The sequence below is a fragment of the Rhodnius prolixus genome, unplaced genomic scaffold, assembly GCF_049639745.1.
Source record: "Rhodnius prolixus isolate KJV_2025 unplaced genomic scaffold, Rpr scaffold_5, whole genome shotgun sequence".
Classification (NCBI taxonomy): domain Eukaryota; kingdom Metazoa; phylum Arthropoda; class Insecta; order Hemiptera; family Reduviidae; genus Rhodnius; species Rhodnius prolixus.
The window spans coordinates 25680048-25706384 of NW_027411624.1; the positions used below are offsets into that span (position 1 = coordinate 25680048).

The 26337-nt window shown below is 31.4% G+C and overlaps 2 protein-coding genes across 5 annotated transcripts; both read left to right on the forward strand.

The window, feature by feature from the left end:
- The first annotated feature begins 57 nt into the window (after positions 1-57).
- On the forward strand, positions 58-20720 carry na (sodium leak channel non-selective protein na). 4 transcript variants are annotated; one of them, XR_012461263.1, is made up of 31 exons: positions 58-293; positions 370-483; positions 708-893; positions 996-1219; positions 1294-1422; positions 1500-1645; positions 1738-1985; positions 2665-2886; positions 2982-3149; positions 3279-3470; positions 3562-3699; positions 4961-5167; positions 5252-5448; positions 6353-6478; positions 6582-6767; positions 6848-7027; positions 7107-7359; positions 8062-8229; positions 8321-8529; positions 9423-9543; positions 10980-11113; positions 11497-11662; positions 11769-11963; positions 12046-12263; positions 13330-13553; positions 13705-13841; positions 14409-14545; positions 14649-14785; positions 14879-15001; positions 16061-16238; positions 16564-16697. XR_012461263.1 is itself a non-coding variant. In XM_074137447.1 (31 exons), exons 2-31 carry the CDS (start codon positions 379-381, stop codon positions 16728-16730), a joined length of 5244 nt encoding a protein of 1747 aa, XP_073993548.1. In that variant the 5' UTR covers positions 60-293; positions 370-378; the 3' UTR covers positions 16731-20720. The 4 variants fall into 4 exon arrangements, 3 of the variants coding, with proteins under 3 accessions (XP_073993548.1, XP_073993549.1, XP_073993550.1); XM_074137447.1 differs by having other exon boundaries at positions 60-293; positions 14626-14785; positions 16564-20720; XM_074137448.1 differs by having other exon boundaries at positions 60-293; positions 6368-6478; positions 14626-14785; positions 16564-20720.
- Positions 20721-21526: 806 nt separating this feature from the next.
- Positions 21527-24519, forward strand: Galt (Galactose-1-phosphate uridylyltransferase). Its single transcript, XM_074137470.1, has 7 exons — positions 21527-21891; positions 21972-22144; positions 22360-22565; positions 22803-23031; positions 23101-23317; positions 24144-24252; positions 24348-24519. Exons 1-7 carry the CDS (start codon positions 21867-21869, stop codon positions 24442-24444), a joined length of 1056 nt encoding a protein of 351 aa, XP_073993571.1. The 5' UTR covers positions 21527-21866; the 3' UTR covers positions 24445-24519.
- The last annotated feature ends 1818 nt before the right edge of the window (positions 24520-26337 follow it).

Genomic DNA, 26337 nt, shown 5'->3' on the forward strand with positions numbered 1-26337 from the left:
GATAAATTTATTTATATTTTTTAAAAGAATTTAATTTTTTTTCAGTGAAACCTCGAATCACTGTTAACCATGTAGGTTAGATTTAAGTTGAATGAAACATCAAAGGAGAAAGGACTTGATTTGATAATGTCTTGGAATGAGTGGAGGTCATTCCAACGAAGGATGAATTATTTTTAAATTATCTTAAGAGATAAACAATGCCGTAAGTTGTTTGCGCAGATAGTCCTAGTATTTTATACGCCATGTTACTAGACAATTAACGATTTCATGTCAGTGTGGGTTTACTTTGGAAGGTGAGTAGTCCTGATAAAAACAGTAACATTTGTTTACATTAGCTTACTGTTAATTTGAAATATTGTATATTTATAGGCATAAATAATGATGCTTGGCAGAAAACAGAGTTTAAAAGGGGATCAAATCCTTGCTGATTATGGTCCCGAAGAATCTTTGAACGAAAGTGCAGATATTGAATGGGTTAATAAAGTAAGTTATTAAGTAAGTAAATAAGTGATGTTAACAATTAGTAATAAGTAATTCTAAACAGTGAGCTGTGCAATTTAGTACCAGTAGCTAATGTTTCCCTTGAGAGATTGCTAGCGTGCGCCGCTAAGTCCATTGTTCAAAAAGATAGTTGAGTTCAAAATATTTCTACTGAACAGGGAGATGTTTCCGAAATTAATAAGTTTTTTTTTCTTTCTTTTTTGCAGAGATGGGTACGAAGGTTGATGAGATCTTGTGCTTTAGTAAGTCTAGTATCAGTTAGCTTAAATACTCCTAAAACATTTGAGAGATTTCCTCCACTTCAGTATGTGACCTTCTGTTCAGATTTGATTATAACATTTCTATTTACTACTGAAATGATTGCTAAAATGCATATTAGAGGAATACTAAAGGTAATGATATTTGATGTAGTATCTGCTGATGTGAAATTTTGTTTCTAAACTTCTTCCAATATATTACGAATAGAAATTCACATCTTATCAATTTGATTTAAGGGTGATGTGCCATATTTAAAAGATCATTGGTGTCAATTTGATGCAAGTATGGTGTTCTTCTTGTGGGTATCAGTAATATTACAAATGTTTGAGTTGCTGAGCATCGTTCCAAAGTTTAGTTATTTATCGTTTCTGCGAGCTCCTAGGCCATTAATTATGATTCGCTTTATAAGAGTATTTCTTAAATTTTCAATGCCCAAATCTAGAATTAATCAGATATTCAAGTAAGTGTGATTTTTAGAAGCCTTTAATTAAGTATAAAAAAATACATCTAAAAATATTATCATTTTCATTTTAGGCGATCAAGTCAACAAATCTACAATGTAACTCTATTTTTTTTATTCTTCATGTCACTTTACGGTCTTCTGGGTGTTCAGTTATTTGGCGAATTGAAAAATCACTGCGTTTTGAACACCACTGAGCCTGAGTATGTACAATGTATGAAATTTGCTGTAATTTATTTTCTATGATTAATTAATCTTTTTAATAAATTCTCTTCTGCAGGGAGATAACGTTAAATAGTTTGGCAATTCCTGATACATTTTGCTCTACTGATCCAGATTCTGGATATCAATGTCCGGCTGGAATGAAATGTATGAAACTAGAGCTAGATAGATATGTAATGGGGTTCAATGGTTTTGATGAATTTGGTAACTATAATTTTCTAATGAATTTAGCTTTTCTGAAAATTTAAGGAACTATTTGAAGGAAACAATAAAAATTATTGAAACATTGTTTGCAGCTACAAGCATTTTTACGGTTTACCAGGCTGCTTCGCAAGAAGGTTGGGTGTTCATTATGTATAGAGCAATAGACTCGTTACCCGGTTGGCGAGCTAGTGTTTACTTTAGTACTATGATCTTCTTTCTTGCATGGCTGGTGAAAAATGTATTTATTGCCGTCATCACGGAGACATTCAATGAAATTCGAGTACAATTTCAGCAGATGTGGGGCATACGTGGACACATGACCAATAAATCAGCTTCTCAGGTAAGATATTTCTTTATACAAGAACAATCTTTAGAACAATTGGTACATAGAGATGGAATGAACACGTAGAAAATCCTTGGTGAACAAAATTAATATATAATCTGTGATCCATTAATTTTGAGGCAAGATAGTGAGTGAAAAAGTTGGTTTTACCTCGAGGATTTTTTTGAAAATTAATCAATCTGAGGTGAATATCTTCATTTTAGAATCTTCTGTAAATTTTTTAACGATTTTATTGAATTCTCTGTCAATCTGTTGAACTTTCCAAGCATATTAGTTACAATATTTTAGGGATCAAAACTCAGTCTCCTCATAAAACGGTTTTACAGGAATCTATGAAAGTTAGATAAGTGATGGCCAACCATTTTGTATAAAACTAGTTCTTTCGTTCAAGCTTCAGCAAATTCAGTCTAATATTTCGTTGTAATATTATGTGATCTACCAGCAAAGCCACAAAGCATTTTGAAGTACTTATTATAATTCCAAGCAACGGTTTATGATCTGCCTCATAATTTCGTTAAAATAATAATAGGTTTTTATTTTAACTCTATGCCAAATTATTTTTCTGATTTACACTTTTGTGGGACTGAATTAAATGTTCCATCTACATCATAAGGTAATTTACTAAAGACTATTCATAATTCTTTTGTTAATTGTCTTAGAAACTATTTATTTTTAGATTTTAACTGGAGACGATCTAGGATGGAAATTGATAACATTAGATGAAAATAAGTACAGTGGTTTAGCACCACCAATTTGTCAGACTATTCTACGAAGTGCTTCATTTAGATTGTTAATGATGGGAGTTATTTTAGCAAATGGTATTGTTACGGCAACTATGCATTTCAAACACGATGGTAGACCGCGACATGTTTTTTATGAAAATTACTATTATATTGAGGTAATAAAATTTCTATTACATTAAAATTATACTAATACAAAATGGTCTAACAATTGAATCGTAATGCTTAGTTTGCTAAGTGAATTAATTTATAGGTTGCATTTACCATATTTTTGAATCTGGAAGCAATATTTAAAATTTGGTGCCTTGGCTTTAGAGGATATTTCAATCAATCTTATCATAAATTTGAACTTTTATTATCCATTGGTACAACTTTGCACATAATACCTTCACTATATCTGTCGCCATTAACATATTTTCAGGTACTTATATTACTTATCTTGCATTCAAAATATGTCCGTTAATACAATTGCCCATGAACGTTTATAAACTGAAATATTTCTGTTTAACAGTATATATAGATGTATATTATTGTTCTTTTTTTTTTTTAGGTACTACGCATTTTACGATTAGTGAAAGCATCACCGATGCTTGAAGATTTTGTGTATAAAATATTTGGTCCTGGCAAAAAATTAGGGAGTTTAATTATATTTACAATGTGTTTGTTGATTATATCATCTAGTATATCGATGCAATTATTTTGTTTTCTTTTGGATTTTACAAAATTTGAAAGTTTCCCAGAAGTGTGTGCAATTTTTTTAAAACTTTTTGTAATTATTTCCTATAAATAAGCTATGATCAGTATGTCAACTATTTATGTTATTTGTCTTGTAGGCTTTCATGTCGATGTTTCAAATTTTGACACAAGAAGCTTGGGTAGAAGTTATGGATGAAACCATGTTAAGAACAAATGAAACACTGGCACCATTAGTTGCAATTTACTTCATACTTTACCATCTGTTTGTTACTCTGGTTAGTTATTTTGTAATATGTACTACTAACACCAATAATGTCAAGAACAATTCATCAAGTTTGAAGCTAACAATTTTATTCAAACTAGCGATAGCAGTTCTCGCACGGTTTTTTGCACTGTTGCTCTTGAATGCTGTTGGTATATATGAGTTGATTTTTCGCCAAAATGTGCCTTTCTTCGCTAGGGAGTCACGAACTCTAAATTAGATTATATTCTTGTAGGGCGGTCTTATGGCCTATGCCAACGCGACCCATATCGATCTATTGTGGCTCCCATTACTCTAGAGCTCGCCCTTCAGACCCGTCCATGAACTCTAAATTAGATTAGATAGTTTAGATTTGTTTATTCGTCTCAAATAAAATAATTTTAGCATTTACAAAAGAGGTAAAAACATTTTACCTCCTCTAATTTTCTTAAATTTATAATTTTTAGCTCTACTTTTTTAAGAAATGTAAATTATCATTTTAGGTGGAATTTCCTACCAGACTATAACATTAAGGCGGAATAAGTTTCTAAAGAAATATTGAAGTTGTAAAAAAGTGTCTTTTCAGTTCTGGTTTTATTAAGTTGACTTTAACTGTTACGGTATTTTATTTCTATAAATTGACTGCAGGTATAGTTCGTGCATTCCAAAACCTTCGGATAAGAGAGCTCGCATGGTGATCTCTGTGGCCTTTTTATCGGCATCTCAAATCCCTCTTTCAGCGTTTCCCGATGTCGTTTCAAGAGCTATTACCTTGTTGCGCCAGAAGAGATCAAGGGAAAGCCAAACGTCAATGCTATAATGCAGCCTGGATGCCCAAAAAAATAAGAGTCTTTTCGTTTTGAGAACTTTTTTGCATCTCAGGACATTACGGTACATGAGGGTTCACCATAGGCCCATTTTCGACAGGCCTTTCGATGTAAGTCTCTGAATCCTTCACATAGTTTCTCGTTTCCTCTCCACAGGTTATTTTGAAACCATCTGCAAACCTAATAGTTACTTTTGGTCTATGTTTAGTTCAGTCCATTGCCAGTTCGGTCTTTGTTCTTAAGTTCATTTGAAATAGTGTTGCAAACTGCACTTGAAAGGTTACCAGCCGTGCATATTACTGCTCCTGGGTCGACATTATCAATTATAACTAAATCTTACCGCGAGAAGTTTAGGATTGATTTGAGGACTTAATGCATGTATTGTAAACAAAGGTAGTATGACACTCCAATTAGACATTGTCTTATGGTCCACAATTCACTGTAACTTTACTTCGTTCTCTATTTCAGATTGTGCTGAGTTTGTTTGTAGCCGTAATTTTAGATAATTTAGAACTTGATGAAGATATAAAAAAATTAAAACAGTTGAAATTTCGTGAACAAAGTGCAGAAATTAAAGAAACCCTACCATTCAGATTGAGGGTTTTTGAAAAGTTTCCAGATAGTCCACAAATGACTATACTTCATAAAGTTTCTTCTGAATTTATGTTGCCCAAGGTTAGTTGCTTGAATTTTGTTTATATTACTAAGTTAATTTGAAATAATAGATTTTGGTATACATTTGAGTTATATGTTCTTTAGGTTAGAGAAAGTTTCATGAGGCAATTTGTACTTGAAGTGGAAGAAGATGAGAATGATAGTTTGAAAAAAATTTGCGAACCGTACGATACAAAAATTGTTTATCGCAAACAGCGTAGCATTAAATTGCTGAATCCGCTTGTTAAAGTGCGATATATCAGTACTGATCTGCGCAAGGCAGCAATTACAAATATTATCAAGTTAGTAAATTATTGAATTCTTGGGTGGGTTCGTTATTATGCTGATATAACCAACTAGAGAAGTTTAGTTCCTAGGTTAGTTTAGGTTTCGCTTCTTTCTGATTTATTCTCGGATTTTCATGAATCTAGATGTGGATCTATAACTGGAGGTCCACTTATAATAATAATACATTTTTCGACTTTAGTTCAGTTGCGACAAAATCTGAGCTGATGACACTTCAGGCCTTCTGTGCACTGTTGGTCCCAAGTCAATATCTTGTTTCTTCAGAAAACGGTATCAGCGAACGAAGATATCTAAAAGCAGCAAGCCTTGGCTCAAACTAAGTACTGCTGCTTGGGTATACTGCTTAGGATCACTGACCTAATCCCTTGCAAAGTAGAGCCTAAAATTGAATTTTGTTTAAAATTTAAGATACAATTAGGAGAATATTCGTAAAATAAATGCATTAAGGGAGCATCTAAATTGTTTGTACCGATCGTCAGATATTAATAAATAGTTTATTCTTAGATTAGATTAAATTAGGGTTGCAGGCCACCGCGACCCCTATGGATCTATTGTGGCTCCCCGGCTTTAGAGCTCACCCTCCAGACCCGTCCGCTTAATCAGACTCTTAATTCTGGAGAGTTACATTTTCAATCAAATAAAAAAAAATAAAAAACAGGCTGAAAAATTAATTTTGCGCTTTCATCAAACCAGACTATATTTTATGACCTCTGGTAGAAATTTTCACAAATTCTTCATAGAAAATGTTTACTATTAGCTTTCAAATTCTTCCAAGATCTAGGAAAATGATGATTTGGAGTTTGTTTTTTATTCAGCTCGTGTAGTTGAAAAGAATCATTCCAAGAAAAATAATTTGTAACTGAAAACTATGGATTTTAGCAGTCTTTTAATTAATAGCAGTTACTACTTTTATAGCGATTCAAACAACCAGAGACTTATGCTTGGTGATTCAGCAGTGATTCCTGTTCCTGGCGGTAAGGCTGCTTTACACTCGCAGGGTACAATAAGCAGTGCTAAGCAACTCAGGTTTGATCAGAAAAATTAATAAATATAGTTAGTTTTCCATTATAATATATTAATCTTAAAAGTTATATTACATCTTTTGATGTTTCAAACATATCAAAAATAGCTGTCTGAATCGATCAATACGCAGAAGTGTACGCAGCGGTTCCATTAAACTAAAACAAACTTATGAACACTTAATGGAAAATGGAGACATAGGGGCCATGAATAGAATGAGTTCATCAAGAAATAGACCTCACGATCTAGACATTAAATTATTACAAGCTAAGAGGCAGCAAGCTGAAATGAGAAGGTGAGCAATAAAACAGTGGAACCTTTTTTGGGGTTACTAGTTATTTTAAATCAGTATTTGAAATGATTTTAATAACTTAGAAACCAACGAGAAGAAGATCTGAGGGAAAACCATCCTCTGTTCGACACTCCTTTGTTTATGGTGCCTAGAGAAAGTAAATTCAGAAAAGCGTGTCAGATGATTGTCTACGCAAGGTATGATGCTCGATTAAGAGATCCACTCACTGGCAAAGAAAGAAAAGTAAAATACAAAAGAATGCAGTAAGTAAAATCAATATTATTTGTTGCCATTTTTATTTTAATTCTTCACAGATTGTTCTAAAAAAAATACATGTTTCAGCAATTTCTTGAGTTTGGTTACATACCTTGATTGGGTAATGATTAACGTTACTACACTTTCATGCATTTCCATGATGTTTGAAACACCTACATACAGAGTCATGTCGACACCAGTTCTACAAATTGCAGAATATTTCTTTGTCATATTTATGAGCATTGAATTAACCTTGAAAATATTAGCAGATGGTATATTTTTTACACCTAAAGCCTATATGAAAGATGTAGCATCCATCCTGGACGTTTTTATTTATGTGGTAAGTTAGCCTTTCTGAATTGCAATTTTAAATGATTTAACTCTTTGAGGCGCACGATTTTAAAGAAAATAAAAACCCTAGTTGCACAGAATTTCTTTTATTACAAAAAAATGGAAATAAACATTCATTTCCATTATTTTACGTACGTAATCATCCCTCTCAAATAATCATTACTCTCGAAATACGAAAAAAAGAAAAGAAAAAATTAATAACATTTCAATAGTCCTTTTTTAGTATGGGACACTGGTATTGTATAATACCACTTGCAACTAATGCTTTATATGATGTTCATTCAAACACAACTTTTTACCAAAACAAAGCTTTGCAGATAGCACTGTCCTTCAGTTCCATGTTTTGACCCAATTGTTTGTTAACAATATATGAATTAACAACAGCTGCATCCAAATAATAGAACAGTATGCGGTGCCACCATTTTTTACTATCGGTCAAGTTTATAATAAATATAAAAATTATTTCACTTATTTTCGCATTTACCATTGGTGCATAGCACTGCCAACTGAATGAAAAACTTTAAATAACATATTAAGCTGTATGTATGAATAACGTTTCGAGGTGGGTTAAAATATATCCCACCATGCAGCAAATGCTAAGCAAAGGTGGGACAGTTTTTAACCCACCTAGCCGCAAAGAGTTAAATTGAAAGAAAAAAGAACTTTAAAATTGTAATAATTTTTCTTATAGACCAGTTTAGTATTTCTGTGTTGGATGCCAGAAAATGTACCTCCCAATTCTGGTGCGCAGCTTCTAATGATCTTACGCTGTGTAAGACCCTTAAGGATATTCACATTGGTACCGCACATGCGTAAAGTAGTAGACGAATTGTGCCGTGGTTTCAAAGAAATTTTATTGGTAAGTCTGCAAAAAAATGTTAAATTCACTTAATTTCCATTATAATTCTGAAATTAGTTAAAATTATTGTTTTTTTTTCTCCCGTTACTAGGTATCAATATTGTTGATAGTGCTTATGTTTGTATTTGCAAGTTATGGTGTCCAATTGTTTGGCGGCCGTTTAGCTCGATGTAATGATCCAAAAATCACAAGAAGAGAGGATTGTGTGGGAACATTTGAACGTAAAGTTTTCGTCACAAAAATGAAACTTCTCCCAGGACCTGGAGAAGATTACCCATCAATGGTTGTACCTAGAGTGTGGTTAGTTCGTGTTTATATCAGATTTAAAAAAATTGTATTGTATGAAAAGTTACACAATTGAAAATACGATTTGTTAGGTAATGTGTGCTGTGGGTATGGTATCTGTGTTTGAAAAAACTTTTTTCATTGAAGCCAGCATATCCTTTTATTAACAGAGTGGCCACGAAGTTTTTGCAATGAGCATATGAAGTTTTAGAAACATCGTTTTAGACATTGCCCGAGAAAATTCCTAAAAACTGGAATATCGATTTAGTAAATTGGCACTGCCTATTGGCTGATATTGTTGAAAAAGCTCTAAAGACCTGCTCGGGGGCGCATTTTCGAAATATCAAATTTGAACTTACTGCAATTTTTTTATTTTTCAATTATACTTCTCACACACACCCAAATACAAATTCATGAAATATTTTCGAAATCTGGGTGCTACAAACCAGGTGTTGAAACCTAAAATCTAAAAACTAGAGATCACAGTTCATTAAAATGGAAAATTTTTACAAGGTTCCATTCAGTAAGTAACTAAAACTCTTCTTTGGTTACTTGCTGCTAATTTTTGAGAATAGGTTTTCCAAAAAACTTACAAAAAAGTTGTTTCGAAAATTTTAACACCTTAAAACTTAATATAATGTTAATTGCAACTAAAATAGGGCCAACTACTAGAATAGAAAACAGCTCACTTGACTACTAATGTCGACGTTAACTATACAGGCTTTCAAACTCATTCACTTATCAGTTCGAATAGTATTACAATCCAGATCTACTTTGAATTTCGTCATCCTATCGTTCTGAATTTTACAAGTCTCATTTGCATTATATTTGTATACTTTGAATAAATTCTAGTAAAACCAACCATTTGCCCTAGTTCCTTGTATATGAATTGTATGATTTTTGGATAGGGCCAATCCAAGGAGATTCAATTTTGATAACATAGGCTATGCTATGCTGGCACTATTTGAAGTACTATCTTTCAAAGGTTGGCTTGATGTAAGGGATATTCTCATCAAAGCCCTTGGTCCTGTAAGTTTGTTATAGACGCATATTTTGCAAAATATGCGAACATCGATTGTTAATTGTTACAGCTTGTTAACTTGAGTATTATTCTTATAATTGTACTTGACCTACCCCTAGATGTTAAAGCATGAATTCTTTTTTTTTTCTCTCCTTTTTTTAAAATGAATTAATTATTATTTCATTTTATTGTACATTTAAATGCTCAAAAACTATTAATCATGCAACTTGTCAGAATTACATTACTAGGGTAAAAAAAAAAAAAAAAACATTCTTTTACCATCACAGCTTGTTTTAAAGCGATATTTGTAAGTAAATAACTTTTTATTAGAATTGAATATTCATTCAAACATTCATAGAAGGACTAATACATCAGAATGATTACTTTGAGTTTGACTTTTGCTATCACAATTTCTGGACGGTATTACTTCCTTCTTTAGTAATATTTAGATTCTTCAGAATACTTTTCACTGTAAACCTCTGCTCACAAGTAGCAAGAAAGTTGAAAGTTTTCAGTCTTAAAAACAATACGAGAAGGATAGGATTGTCTGAAGCGAAAAGGTTCCAGACAGTCCTCAAAATTTAAATGTGACCCCTCTTCTATATATATGGGTTCAAGTTTTTCAGTACTATTATTATTATTTAAACCAAGTAATTACATCGCGTTATTATCTTGTAGCGTACTTAATCCGTTAGTAGCATGATATTTGTTGTGTTAATTTTTTAGTTGTGATGTGTGGTTTTTGTTCCGCAAGAATGCATGTTTTTGGAAACAAAATAATGTATTCCTTCTGTAAATTTTATTTCGTTAATCAATAAGATTCCATCGATAGTACTTTATGTTAAGTAATATCAGCATTGATATTTTAGTTTTTGTAATTGTGATTTTATGATAAATTTACTGAATAGCGGAATGGTCATATCTTGTTAACATAATAAAAATAAATAACGAATTTTGAAATTAAAAACTATCATCTATTAGCAGTTTTATGTGTGTGCATTGTCAGAATTACCGCATTCTATGTTAATAATGCCTTTGTAATATTCAATGTTTGATTTAATTATTACAGTATTAACCTTATAAAGCATGAACCTCAATTGGCCTCTCAATCCCTCCAAAAATATTATATGTATTTTACGATGTCCGCTTGCCCTAAAGGATGGATGCCTAATTCGTTCAAATCTCTGGCTGGACAGCATGCTACTTAATGTAACCCTGAATATCCGCCTCAGCTCCTATTGAGTATCGCTCAGCATAAATATTCCATCATTGTTTAGTCGAGTTAAGCGTATTTTACTTATGCCTGCTTATTTGCCATGAGGAGGTATGTAATCAATAATAAATTGAATGAAATTTTTGAATAAATTTATACCCTTAAGGAAATAAAACCTAGCACTTTTTTTAAAAATTATTAATTCACTAATTGTGTGGATTTTCTCCGTAGATACATGCTATTTATATCCATATTTACATATTTCTCGGTTGTATGATTGGATTGACTTTATTTGTGGGAGTGGTTATTGCTAATTATTCCGAGAACAAAGGCACTGCGTTGTTGACTGTTGATCAGAGAAGATGGTAAGTACTATTTGTGACTTTGTTTTTAATTTTAAAATCAATTGCTCTTATTTCTTTTTTCCATAAACCACTCTGTTAACTCTTAGTAAAATTAAACTTTTTATAACTGTTAAAAAAGTTAAAAAAAATGTTTAATTATAAAATTTTATTTAAAAAAGAAGTATTAACATCACCGGAATCTTGATTATTGATATGACGAGTCTCACCCGAAGAAACCACTCTTTTATTTCCTATAAAAAGTGACAATCATTAGTTGTTTTTATATAACTTTCATAAATTTCAAAATCTTGTTCTTAAAAAGTGTTAGCTTAATTGAGGTTGCAAAATTGATTGCAGTAAAAATATATAAATTTGCATTTAAATGTAAAAATTATTTTCATAAGGTGTGATTTGAAGAAAAGATTGAAAATTGCCCAGCCATTGCATTTACCACCAAGACCAGATGGTAAACGTTTCAGAGCGTTCATCTATGACATTACACAAAATATATATTTCAAGAGGTTTATAGCAGGAATGGTTCTGATAAACAGTAGTCTTCTTTGTGTTTCTGTAAGTAGTGATACATATATTTTTTTTTCAATTACTGTAGGATTCAAAATAAAAGACAAGCTAGTCATATAGAACCTTAAACTATTTTACTTTTTTGTTTATATAGTGGAGAGAGGAAGAGTTTCATACTGGACCATTAGCTCTTGTAAGTACGATACTTACCTTGGTATTCGTAGTTGAAGTTGTGATGAAAATCATCGCGTTCACTCCCAGAGGATATTGGCAATCAAGAAGAAACAGATACGATCTTTTAGTAACAGTATTGGGAGTTAATTGGATATTTATTAATTCTACTTTTCATGTAAGTTATTCAACTTGAATGAGCATATGATACATTTTAAAGAAACATTTACGTTATTGATGTTGTTTTTTCTCTTTTTCAGAACAACTTATCTTACACAATTGGTTACATTGTAGTTATATTCAGATTTTTTACTATTACTGGAAAACATGCTACATTAAAAATGTTAATGTTAACAGTGGGTGTATCCGTCTGTAAAAGTTTTTTTATCATATTTGGAATGTTTTTGCTAGTATTCTTCTACGCCTTAGCTGGTACCATTCTTTTTGGTACGGTTAAATATGGCGAAGGTATTGGCAGGTGAGTAGTCAATCTTTATCTCTAGTTGAATTTACACTTCTTTGTAGATCATGGCTGCATAACATTAGTGGGCTGTAAATCGAGAGTACTTTTTTAGGGAAGATCCCTCCCCTATTTCTTAGGTTTACAACAAAAGACGGGTCTCTGGCTAACTGATAGCGTGATTTGGGTTCAGTATTTGGTCCTTCATTTTCATTTCTCAGTATCCTCAGTATCATTTCCTGTCAAATGACCGATTTTTTGTGAAAAGAGAACAATTGGCTGTAGTGCTCTGAGGAGAATTTTGGTCCCCCAAATCTTCAAATTTGTGCTCTATAAATTAAACAAATAAATAGTAAAAAATAATGTGCATCCATTCATCCGATGGAATGACGAAGTAAATGGAAATATTAATTTTAAAGGAAACACAAAAAACTGGAATGAAATAATTAGATATTGTCTCAGAAAGGACAAATTTTCGAACTGTTCGGAGTTACTGCAAAATGGTTATACATATTTGTTGCCAACAAATATTCTTAATTTTATCTGTACTTCTCAGTTTGGTTTCTCAATTTGCTTGTTCGTAAGCAACCACTTCATTATTCATTTCGAACTAAATCTCAACAAGTCCTTCTGTCAGATAACTAGATTAAAAGAGAAGAAAATAAATTTAAAGCGCAAAATTTTGTTTATTGTTATTTAGCTTTAGCCTTTAGTTCCTCATCGTGAGCTACGATAAGCTTTGTAACTTCATTGGTTCATGATCCACAAACAAACCAACAAAGGGAAAATTTACCTGACAGATCCAGACAAAGTGTTAAATGAATGATAAAATAGGTTGAGTTATTTCACCCTTGAACGTCAGTTCAAAAAATGAAATGTGAAAACAATTTAATGGCTTGCACAACTTAGTATTTCTGGTTCATCGCAAAGAACACTTTTATTCCAAGTACTCTACAAACGATTGTCCAAACTCTACAAAAACTAACTCCGAAAAAAAATTTCTTTATGTGGTAGTGTTACTGGCTATTCAGCCAATTTTATATTTTAATAACCTTACTTCTTTTTTTTTTTTGTAATTTGCTAGGCGAGCTAATTTTGAAACTCCAGTGACTGGTGTAGCCATGTTGTTTCGTATAGTTACTGGTGAGGACTGGAATAAAATAATGCATGACTGTATGATACAACCGCCGCATTGTACGCCTGCGGACAATTATTGGGAAACTGATTGTGGCAATACTGTAGCATCATTAATTTATTTCTGTTCTTTCTACGTTATAATTACTTACATTGTGCTAAATTTGCTTGTAGGTAAGTCTTCATTACTTCAGTAAAGTTAGAACTTAGCTGATAATAATCACATAGAATAGATTTAGAATCTTTGAATAGGAACACAATTAATTGATTTATTCAAAGACTTAGATTCCCTGGAGTTTCATTCATTTCAATGCCATTATTTCAGCTATTATTATGGAAAATTTTTCATTATTCTATTCAAATGAAGAGGATGCCTTACTTTCTTATGCAGATATCAGAAATTTTCAGAACACTTGGAATGTAGTTGATATCCATCAACGAGGTGTTATACCAGTCAGAAGGGTTAGCAAATTTTATTTTTTTATTACCCGTTGTGAAACATTAAGATTTTTTGCATTGCAATTCTCACAGCTCTTTATGACAAATTTATTTTTTAGTCTTCCAATTTTTTACATATTATACGAATGTGCAGTTCGCTTAAATGTTTGAAACAAAACTGCATATCTTAGAGGAAACAGCACTTTTACCTCGCTCCAAAAATTCTGTTTTTATAGACTAATAAGTTAGGCTGGTTCTACGAGTAGATAATGTGCCTAGTAATTAATATTACCTATATTAAGCCATATAGCTTTAGTCATTTTAAAGCAAATTTCTAAAATAATGGATATTGTAAAAGGATATTTGCATATATTGAGTCTTATGGATATTAACGATTCTAAACAAATTGAATTTCAAGATTGAGGCCACGTGGTGGTTTTTAATTTTGAGCACTTTTAACGTTAAAACAATTCGCTAACAAATAAATAATAAAATAAAAATCAGTACGCAAAAAATAAGTATTCGAAAAAAGTTGAAACACTTCTACAACTCTAAAGTGATTAAATATGTTAAATTTAATATTGACTTTAGGTGAGATTCATACTAAGATTGCTGCGGGGACGTTTGGAAGTTGACCCACAGAAGGATAGACTTCTATTTAAACATATGTGCTACGAATTGGAAAGGCTTCATAATGGTGAAGATGTCACTTTTCATGACGTTCTGAAGTGGGTTCATTTAATTTAACACTTCATCATCGTTACATTTTTAATGTATTTATTGAATTTTTGCTTTACTAATTTTACAGTATGCTTTCTTACCGATCTGTAGATATAAGAAAAGCCTTACAGTTAGAAGAATTATTGGCTAGAGAGGAGTTCGAATATATTATTGAAGAGGAAGTAGCCAAACAGACGATTAGAACTTGGTTGGAAGGGTGTCTAAAAAAGATTAGAGCTACCAGCGGTGTAAGCGTATAAAATAATTTTGATAGATCATACGTAAATATTTCTACATTAATTTTAAAGAAATTAATTTCTGCATGTATCTTTTGCTTGTAGAAGCAACAAAACAGTTTGATAGCAGGATTGCGAGCCACAAATGAATTTAATGTACAACAGGATTTACAGGAGGATAAAACAAAGGAAAACAATGTGGAAAGGGAAGCGGAAACAGAACCAAAGGTATGTTTTAGACGATACTTAATGTACAAAGCAGACTGGGTAATTTTTTTCAACTGAGCAAGTAAACCTGTTGAAAGTTCAGAATTCATTAAAAAAAGAAAAAAATCTGGCTTTACACATACAGAAAGAACTTTGTCTTACATTCCTACTGGCATATTTATTCAAATTAACGATTTTTGCTATCCTAGTAAAGCAGCCTAGTAAAAATTACATGGTAGTTGTTTCTCATAAGCATTAATTAATTAATAAGAATGCAGTATAGAACAGTCGCTGGTATCATTTTCGAAAAATCGCAAAAAACTGAAAAAATAGATGTAAATCGGCATTTTCATTTGGCCGATTTTACAGATTTTATTTTATTATTTTGTTGTGTTTTATTTATTTATTTATTTTTTAAGCAAATTTGAACTTTTAGGCGCGACAGTTGTCAGGCGATTGGAGACTCGGCCTATAAAGCTGTAAGACTTATTGTACTGCGTTCCGGATCCCAGTTTTAGCCTACGATTTTATTTAATGGAATAAAAATGAATTTATTGTAAAATAACCCCCGTCTGAAATAGTAAATAAATTTGAACTTTCTTAGATTTTTCGTTTTGAGTTGTAATGAACAAAGGCAAAAAGGCCAAACTATAAAAACTACTTTTTATTTGGGTGTTCGTCTGTGAATTTCACGTAAAAACTCTAAAGAGCGTCGACTTAATAAAGTTTTTATTACTTAAAATTTGTTTGATTTTGTTTAAATTTTTTTGTCCGATATGTCTTGAACTTACTTGATAATTTCAAGAAGGTAAATAATGAGTTATCCAGACAAAAATTATTTCCATTGTCTTTCTCTCAGTTTTAGATTTTCCAATCATCAGATATCTTAACATCAATTGCTTCTCGACTTGCTCATATATAAGCTTCATAAATGTATCTCTCTTTAATGAAATAACAATAACACCAATTAAGCTTCTTCTGCATTTATTATGAATAGAATTCCATCGCGTTAATTTATTATTTAGTGATATAAGTAGTTGTTATATTAATTTCGGAAATAAATGATTTTTTTTTTCTTAGGAGCAAGAAGGTTTAAGACAGAGAACAAAACCAAAACCAACTTCCGCAGCAATACCTAGATCTGACAGCGTCGGCAGCGCTTCTGGTAGAAAATATCTTGCGCCCACTTTGTCTGATCCATCCACAAGACCGGATAAGGAAAGAAATAATAATAAAAAAAGAGCAAACAGAATATCCGGTTTGTGATTATTTCATTTATTTCTTTATTTACTTCTGAGTTGTTGACAAAATCCTAGTAACCTTTTTTTATTCGACTCGTGCTATAATCATATAATTTAATTATTTAATCATGCTTTTTGGGTTTGCTTGAATTTAATTATTTCTCAGATGAGTAACTTTTTCATTTTCTACTCTGCCGAAGTCTTTGTTTCTCAATTATTAAGAATTTAATTCTTCCATGACTTTTTTTTGGGAGGGAAGTTCTTTATGAATTGTATTGAATATTAACAGTTTTTTACTTTTTTTTGTACTTTTTTTTAAATGTGTGATTCGTAACATTCAAGGAGAAAGTTTGGAGATGTCCAGAACAATGGCCCAACACAGAGAGACGGTGAATAACAAGATAAACATTACCAAAAATACAAACATTACGTTGGAAGTACGTGACTGGTGGGATGAACAATTGGTACATAATTCTGATTCAAGTGACGATGAAACCGGCGGACTCTAACATAAGGAGTTCGACCTCCCAGCTACGGGGTCAAACGTATTTAATGAACTGCTCGCCTTATCATTAGCTTATCATAGTTCATCTGATTCAACAACACAAGGTCGTAAATGTTCTGTGCCTAATTTTAAAAATATTACCGTGCATATGCTGGAACGTTTCCGTTCCTCATCCAGGGCTGAATTAGTCTAACTGATATCAAAAACCAGATTAATCTTTTTGTTTCAAATATAAAATGACATATATATATATATATATATATATATATATATATATATATATGACAATGATTTCATAGTTTCTTTAATGTAAATTTATTTTATTTTTTAAAAATAACTTTGTGGAAATTTACAACTGCTGGTACGATTACTCCAGCAAGAAGAAAAATCTAGCATTTGATACAATAAAGTGAGACCGCCCATTGCAGGCTTTCCCAATAAGTTTAAATTTGAAAAATAAATAAACAAAAAATGAATTAAACAAAATTAAATAAACTATTCAATATCTCAATTCAGTTCTGATTAAAGTAACCACTTGGTTCAAGAATATTAGCTTCGTTGAGATGGATAACTGAGATACTGAAATCGAAAGATATTCCCGAAATCTAGTCTATAAATATAATGCAGTAGTAAACAAATAAGGTAAAATAAGTTTATAAAGCGCGTCATCGTCTGAGGTCAATGGAGTAATGTCATACATCGGACAGTGAGGTGTGAGAATCTCCTAGGCAATGAAAATTTAATTGCCGGCAGTTGGATTCGACCCCAGGATCACCGCGTGGAAATCCAGTTCGATAATCGTTATCCAATCCTTTCATAATTCTAATATTGAGAATTTTATTTGCTTTTAATTTTAAGTTGCAAAAGTTAAACAGCGGAATAACAATGACTCCTTTTATTCAGTTTTTGTATCTAGAATAATAGCTTACCTCTATCACATCAGGGAACGCTGTTGGCTCCATCAAGAAGTTTGTGCCAAACTGATTCCAAAAAAAAAATAAAATAAAATGATGCTTGTATTTATCTTGAATACATTTTTATAATATCTCATACGTGTTTTGTCTTTATTGGGTATTTCGAGGACTTTTGGTTTCACTTACCTCACATTCTCTTTTCATAATTTTTTAATAAAACTTTATTTAGATTTATTTGGAAGGGAGCCAACAATATGAATATTCTAATACAAACTTTTTGTTCCTAAATATCATGAAAGAATATATTATAACCTTATTCTGGTTTGGTTAAAAACTATAAGATATAGTCTGAACTTTTTAGAATTTAAAAAAAGTATTATAGTGCTGTAACATTAAAAAAATTACATTATTGTGTTTTAATTTTAAAGAATTTTATTCTGAATAGGTCATTCTACTTTTTCACCATTTCAGTTTATTTTAAATTTCAGTCTACATTTTATCCTATATTAAAATGGTCTGCCCTTATTTGACAATAGTTTACCGCCATCAAAAATTCAACTGTGGTTAAAAAATTATAATTCGAAAAAATTTGTCATTAAAAGAATGAGTAATTAAAGGTACCAAAGAATTTGCACAAGAGGTTGTTGTAGATTAAGTTTATATTCTGATTAAAATTACTCTACAATCAAAGAAATACTGTAATTTTGCAAAAGTGAATTAAAATAAGTGTAAAATTTCTCAGTGTGCACTGCCTATAAAAATATGTTTAAATTTAATTACTTCAGTTACAATTTGTATCATAAACTCACATAAATCCGTCCCAAACATGAACATTTACTTGTTATTGCTTTTTTTTTTTAAATATAGTTCTAGTAATTATTCCCGAATTTCGGCAGTGATCCATTATGAAAGTAAAACAATATTCTTTCTAAAAATAAATAAATGCCGCAAAACTGATTCAAACATAGACTCAGAAACATACTAACCCTCACTTTGTTGAAATATGGAAATTTTGAATTTAAAGTAGCGGAGAGGGGGATACATTTGAACAGGGGGCACCTTTGAACAGTTTTAATTTTTCGCTAAATATTTAAAACATTTATGATTGGTAATTTTCTCCATATTTTTTGGTAGACCTGTTTTATCATTGACTGAGTTTCCCTTCGTTTTCACTGTAAACAAAAGTCAGAATTGAGGAATGTTATATTTTGTAAGGTGGTAGTAAAATTTTTGTTACAGCTTTGGAAGTGTATTGTGGACAAGGTGTTAGTATTGTTAGTCCGTATTACCATTTTGAATTCATATTTTTAAATCTACAATAGTATTTACAAAAATCTATTTGCTTGCTAAAAGTGTTGGATATTATATTTTGTTTTATGGAAGGAGAGAGGGCACATTTCAACATCACAATGAAAATGTTCCCTACCGACCTGCAAGTTTGTGACTTTTTTGGTTTAATCGCTGAGAAGGGGAAAGTGGTCCGAACCTACATTAAGAAGCGCAACAAAACGAATATTTTGTTCAAACTTCCTAAACCCATCATTTCGGGTACAGCATCCCGAACTGAGTCATTCTTTATTTTTGAACTAGATTTCAGTGGTCTAAAAGACAGTAATGTAGTAGTGAGAGAAATAACTGACAGAAGGTAGATTTAGAGTAAAGTAATATCATTTCTTTCTTTTTTTATATGGTGTTCAAAGCTACCAGTGGGGCAGATATTAAACATTGGACACAACATTTTTAAATTAAAAAAATATAGATATGTATGTAAAGTACCAACTGTTTACTGGTATAGTTCTGTTAAGAAGACTTGAAAGTTGTACAAAACAAAATAAAAAGGTTCAGTAACACGATTCTGAGCACTCTGCAACAGAAAATGTAAATTCTGTTAAAATGTGCCCCTCTCTCTCTTAATTCTCATGTCTCAGTTTAAAAAATTTAAAAAAATAAAAAACATAATGTAAATAATTAAAAGTAAATGACAAAGAGTCTCTAAGTTTACATCCTCTACTGGTTCACAAATAAAATCTATATTGCAGTTATATTGCTGTAAAGAAATTGCACATACTACTGTTAGGAAACTAAAAACGGTCACTTTTGACAAAAAAAATTCTATATTTAGATTAGATTGGTATAGTTTGTTAGCAATTTATTTGAGTAAACGAAATTATTGAGGCTTGAAAATGTCCATTGCGGTTACAAAAATTTAAAAAAATAATCATTTTCAAAATATGTTGAACATTATTATTACATGCTAGCGTCGTTAGTTTTGTTTATTCACTTTACTAACTCACAAATTTTCATGTAGTTAATATTCTGAAGAATGAATGAATTCTGATGAATCAAGAATTTGTAATATTTTACAAGTTAAGACCTTGTCTTCTGTGCTTTTAGTTCAGTGTTTCATTTAATTAATTTCCTTTCTTCATTAGAATTACTAATTTCTGCAACTAATGGTATATTTCAGTCACCTGACCTGAGTACATTCCAGCAATTATCACTTTTTCATTAGGTACTCCCATGTGATTTTTAATAACTTCTACTTGAGATACTGGTATGTCAAAATTATTGTTATTGGCAATATCTTTCATAACAATCTAAATGTGTTAAAATTTCTACTTAGATATCAGGAATTTTTTAGTTATTAAATATAATTATTTTATTGCAAAGCAGTTTTGATCATAAAATATAGAGCAGAATTAGAAGTAAGCTGATCCAATTTGAGATCATGAACTTTAGATTAAAAAACAGACCTAGTTTAATAAAGGCTAATGTTGCAATAAATGCTAGTTCAATAAGGTTCTTCTTCATGAATTTGAATATATTTTCGTAATAGCAGAAAAAGAGCAGTAGTTATAAACAGTCATAGCAGCCATTTTCGTTTGTAAGTAATTCTCTAGACAAGTATTCTGTTTAGATAGACTAGGCAAGAATCGGTTTATATTACTTTTTTCTGATTTTTTTAAAAATAAATTTTTGTTACAATATATTAGGCTCAATTCGTTCTTCTCTTCGCAAGTTTGTTACGAAATATTGATATGATAATGTACATTGAAATAAATATTAAATTTATTCGCTAAGATTTGTACTTTATTTTTAATTATTTGTTTCGCTTCTTACATTATTTTAGTTTCTTAGGTATTTTTCCTGAATTTTGATTCAAATAAAGATGTGTTGAGAGGAATTTGCTACGTAAAAACTGTGGCCCAGTACGTGAAGTCGAAAGTTGAATCTGGCGAAGTAGAAAGAATAGAGAGCTGTAAGCTTTAACAAAGGAGCTCCCAGTAGCAGCTTGGATTAACTGAAACGATGTGATGAACCGGCCATATGGCGAGGCTGAGCACCGTAAAGATTCCCTCTAATCTGCTGCGCGAGACTCCGGAAAGAATGGAGGGTTGGAGGTTTCAGATTGCGTTGGCTTGACGGAATTACCCAAGACACGAAGAATATCACTGGACTGCATGACAGGAGGCAGCCTCTAGAAAAAGGGTCGACCGTCGTAAACATAATGAGGAGGATAAGACCCACAACACTGGGTTGTAGAGCCAGTAAGAAGAATAGGAGTCAACAGATATTGTCGGAGACTAAATTTACGAGGAAAGAATGAATAACAATATACTCAATTCATCAGTGTAATAATCATCTATACAAAACATTTAAATCCATAAAAAATAGATATGAATGTCTTCCAATATTCAATAATTGATCAGCAATAATACGGTACTAATCATTTAGAAATTTATTAAAAAAAAAAAAAACTGAAGAAACAATTTGAGATCAGGGTAGGTTAAACGATATTTATTTTTTACCTTCATTCATGTAAAGAAGGATAGTGAAATATAAATTTAGTTTACTTCTTTTGTACATTTAGAGATTAGAAAAATATTTTTATTATAGTTAATTTAGAATTAGAATGAAATATTTGATTAATTTTGAAGGTTACAGATGATAACTAGGTTTTAGGTTATACATTACATACACTATACATTTACATTCACACATATACTATACAGTATACACTTACACCTTAGAACATTTAGGAACTAGGCAGTAGGTAGTAACACTTATCACATTATCAGTTAATACGATGACATTACATAATACAGTTTCGTGCATTATCTTGGTTAAAGCTCGAAATTAATTCCTTACACTCATATATTCTTAAGTTTTCTAAATGAATAAAGTGTTGTAGTTAATATTTATATTTAAATACAGTTAAGAGTACAATGAAATCAGCATTTAATCCAACAGGTTTGGCAAATAACTAACAACATAACTATTAAAATTCATTCTCTATTTTTGTATGCAAAATTCTCAATTTCTTATCTTAGTTCACCCACATAGAAGGTACAATCCATTAACAGATCAATGGGTGCTTGTGTCGCCGAAAAGACTTGATAGACCTTGGCTTGGACAGGAAGAAGCTGTAAATAAAGAAACCCCTTTTCCAGAAGTGGATCCCGCAAATCCACTTTTACCAGGAGCTGTAAGGGGAAATGGAAATGTGAGTAATCTGTCAATATTTGTAGCATAGAATTTTTATCACATTTAGAAACTATATAAGAAAGGCAATACAGTAATATAGTGGCCCATTATTGTTGCACCTTCAAGGCAACTTGGCTGCATTCTTTTATCTTGAAGTAGAGGAAGTGGCCTAATCAATTGTGCCCTATTAGATCTGTTGATTATTTAAGATTTCTTAGGAGAGATGTTTTGCAGGAAAATCCAATATATCAATCAGTTTTTGTATTCACCAATGACTTCCCTGCAATGAAGCCTGACTTTCCACCACCTGAAGATGCTTTCAATCCATTGTTCCGGATGCGAGAAGCTAAAGGAACTTGTAAAGTTATTTGTTATACTCCAAAGTCCGATACAACTATAGGCATTATGGCTTTACAAGATATTTTCAATATAGTGAACGTGTAAGCATTCTATTGAAACAGATGTTAAAACTTGTTTTATTTTTGTATATTTTTTAATATTAATTTATGTGAATGAAACACATTAAATGTTATGTGTATTGGGTTAAAGCAAAGAAGAATTAACATCTTGTAGCCCCTAAACCTTATGGATATTAATTATCAGAAGCAGAAGCTGCCAGAAATAGAATAAATATATATATTTGTTCTTACCTCCGCTCTTATTTTAATTATTTTAAGATGGATCTCAGAATTAACGAATCTTGGGCAAAATTATGACTGGGTTCAAATATTCGAGAATAAAGGTGAAATTATGGGCTGCTCAAATCCACATCCCCATGGACAAATTTGGGCTTCATCGTTTTTGCCAAGTGAACCAACCGTTAAAGATACATGTCAGAGAAAGTATTATGAAAAACATGGTAGAGCACTTTTGATGGATTATGTGCAACAAGAAATTGAAAGAAATGTGAGTATTGCGTTCAGTTTCTCTAAAATTTACTTAGGTTATAAATGTTTGAACTTGTTATTGTTATAGGAGCGGATTGTTGTTATAAACAATGATTGGGTAGTATTAGTGCCTTTTTGGGCAAACTGGCCTTTTGAAACTTTGTTACTACCACGTTCGCACATCCGCCGAATGTATGATCTTAATCACGATCAAAAGGTGTCTCTTGCAGATATTCTTCGCAAAATTAATATAAGATATGACAATTTGTTTAATGTAATATTTCCCTACTCTATGGGTTGGCATGGTGAGATATTTTTATTACAATTATTAAACTTACATTTAGAATTAGATTACTAATTTCAAGTAAATAAACTGCCAAATCTTAATGTTGTCATCATGTTAGAATTTTATACGTCGATACATTTTATATTAAGTTTATGTAGATATTCTAGTTCAGTTTGTATGTAGGTTGCTTACTTAAACTGCTCTTTTCTTCTGTGTTTAATAATAAGTATAATTAATTTAACAAGTATAATTCTACTTTAATTATAAAGTAGGACTGATAACAGCACAAACGCTTGACATAGAGAAAGATATTTCAGTATCTATTGAAGCAGTTTGAGATGAACTATAACTGCTCGTTTCAATGGGCATGGTTTTTGTTTTCTTTATTCTGACAATCTAGGCTCAAAATGGTAAGGCAAATTTCTTATTAACACTCTCGAAGAGTCAAAAATTTCATTTGTGAGTTGTATTTTCCTTCTCCAGTTATCTATTACATATAATTTAAAGTTATTGTCTTTAATTTTATTTTTAACTTTCAACGTTATTTGTAAAAATTTAAACACTAGCTTTTAAAAGGTTTCTGAAGAAATAGATAACTGTAAAATTAAAATACCTGCTTCTGTATTGAAGCAGCTTCAAGCGGACACAATAATTTGACTCTCCTATCTGATTAATTTATGGCAGGTTCTCGGGAAAGAGTAAATTTAACAGAATACAATACAATATTAAAATTTGTCATTAAGATTGAATTTTTGGGTGAGAAAGAAAAGTCGTGTGAATGGTTGCATCTGATTTCTTTAAAAATTTATTAAGATAACAGCTTAATGAGACCTATCTGAACTTAGGTGCTCCTACCGGTACAATGAAAGATATGCCGATGGATCATTGGGTCTTTCATGGTTTGTTCTACCCGCCTCTGCTCAGATCTGCAACAGTCAAGAAGTTTATGGTTGGGTAAGTTAAGATAGATATTCAAAATATGTTATATAAGAAAATTTGTAGAGAAATTCGATATTAGCTAAATGATCAAAATTAATTTATATTTTTAGATATGAAATGTTGGCGGAACCACAGCGAGATATATCGCCAGAATTCGCAGCCAAAATATTACGTGAATTACCAGACGTCCATTACCTGCATAGATAATCTGAATCAAAACCGTCTCATTTATTACATGAAATACAAAATCCTTTCAAGAACAAATATAATTTTAATTTTTTATTGTTCTACATGAAACCCACAAAGATCGACCTGTTCCTTCTTCAATGTTGTCTGAGGAAATATTGTAGCCTCTTTCAAGAATACACCGCGGTTTATCCACTTAATAGCGAGTATTAATACAACCTATACAAATCCAGTGTTTTTTTTGAGGAGGCTCGTGTCTTTTTGTGTTAGGTTTTTTTCCCTCGAATTTTTTGATAAAACTTTGCATAGGTTTTATTTAAACAGTGTTTAACATTTTGTGAAATTTTGGTGTTTTTATGGTTATTAGCTTGGCATTAATTTTAAAGTTCTTTAAATAGAATTCTTACTAGTGAAGTTTTCCCGTTTAAGTGGTCTCAAGTTTCTCAGTTTATGCTGCATAAAAGAGAAGATAAAATGATTTAGGAAATTATAGGGGCATTTGTTTAGCCAATTGCATTCTTTAGATATTCACGCAAATTATTCTGAACAACTTGTTAATATGGGATGAAGAGGTTGTTGTTATTCTGATTTTCGACATGTTCAGAAATGCAATATTTTTTTTTCAGTGATACAGTATCATTTAAGATTGCTAAAAAGGAAAATTTTATAGGTTTCACCCAATCCCCTCCTAGCAACCTAGTGTACTATCGAACTCAGACGATAACAATAAAAGTTATGAGGAAATAAACAATTTCTCGTCATACTGGCAAACATTTTCCATTTTTTCGGAACTTCTACTTCCAATCCTAGCCGACCTATTTTGTATAATCCAACTCAGATGTAGAAATAGAATGTTGGGAGAACTAAGGGCGACACGCAAAGCTGTATGTAAGTTATTGGTACTGAATTCGATTTTCGGTCATGGCTTTGACTTTATATAAAGTATTAAATGAAAAAAATATATATAATTAGTTGCTAGACCACGACACCTAATCAGAAAAAAGTTTTCTAATACTTTGCGTTTTAGCATATGGCTCTAATTGCAATAGAAAACTTATGCGTCCTGTGTATAACTGTTTTCGGCAGAATTATAACTTACTTGCACACAGAGTAAGCTTCCAGAATCTTTTCAATTGAGCTGTGGATCACATGCTGAATGGTGTTCAAGTTCCATTGATTTTGATAACTTCTATCCAGTGAACTTTCAGGCATAATGGCATCCAGTGGTGGTCTATGGAAGTGGTAAATATAAAAAAAGATGAGGGATGTGCATGGCAAATTTTCCACCTGGGTAATTGACTTAATCCTTCTGCTAAACTCCGATGACAGGTGTTGGTTTATATTGTCTCCAACCCTTGTAGAAAAAGGGGTGAACAATGGCACTTGAAACCCCTCTGGAACATATTGACTACTATCCATATTTGCCTTTTCTCTCAATGGCTACGTGAATTTGAGTACAAAATTCGAATTCTTCAAGAGAAGCCTGGAACAACAGCTGACTTACAAAAAAAGAGATAAAAGGCATTGGCATGAGCCAATTAAATATCAAGTAGAGAATTTTTTTAGTAAACGACATTAACTATTTTCTATTTTAATACAATATTCATCTAGTTAAAAAGCAAATCATTTGGCAAAGTAGAGGCAGTTTTTAGACGCCAACTATTGCCTTATTTTTCAATTTAAGAAAGCGTGAAATTAAAGAATAATTATTTAAAACATTCAAGGATTTACATCTTCAACATAATGACTTTGAATTTTAAGAAAATAACTTTTAAGTCCAATAATACTAAACTGAAAATTTATAAGTCTTAGCTTAAAAGTTTTAATAGCAGGCTGAGGTTGATATATAATCATTTCTTAATTAGTTCTCGGATTCGGAGCTCTATCCTAAACTATTCAGAATGGAATAGTTAA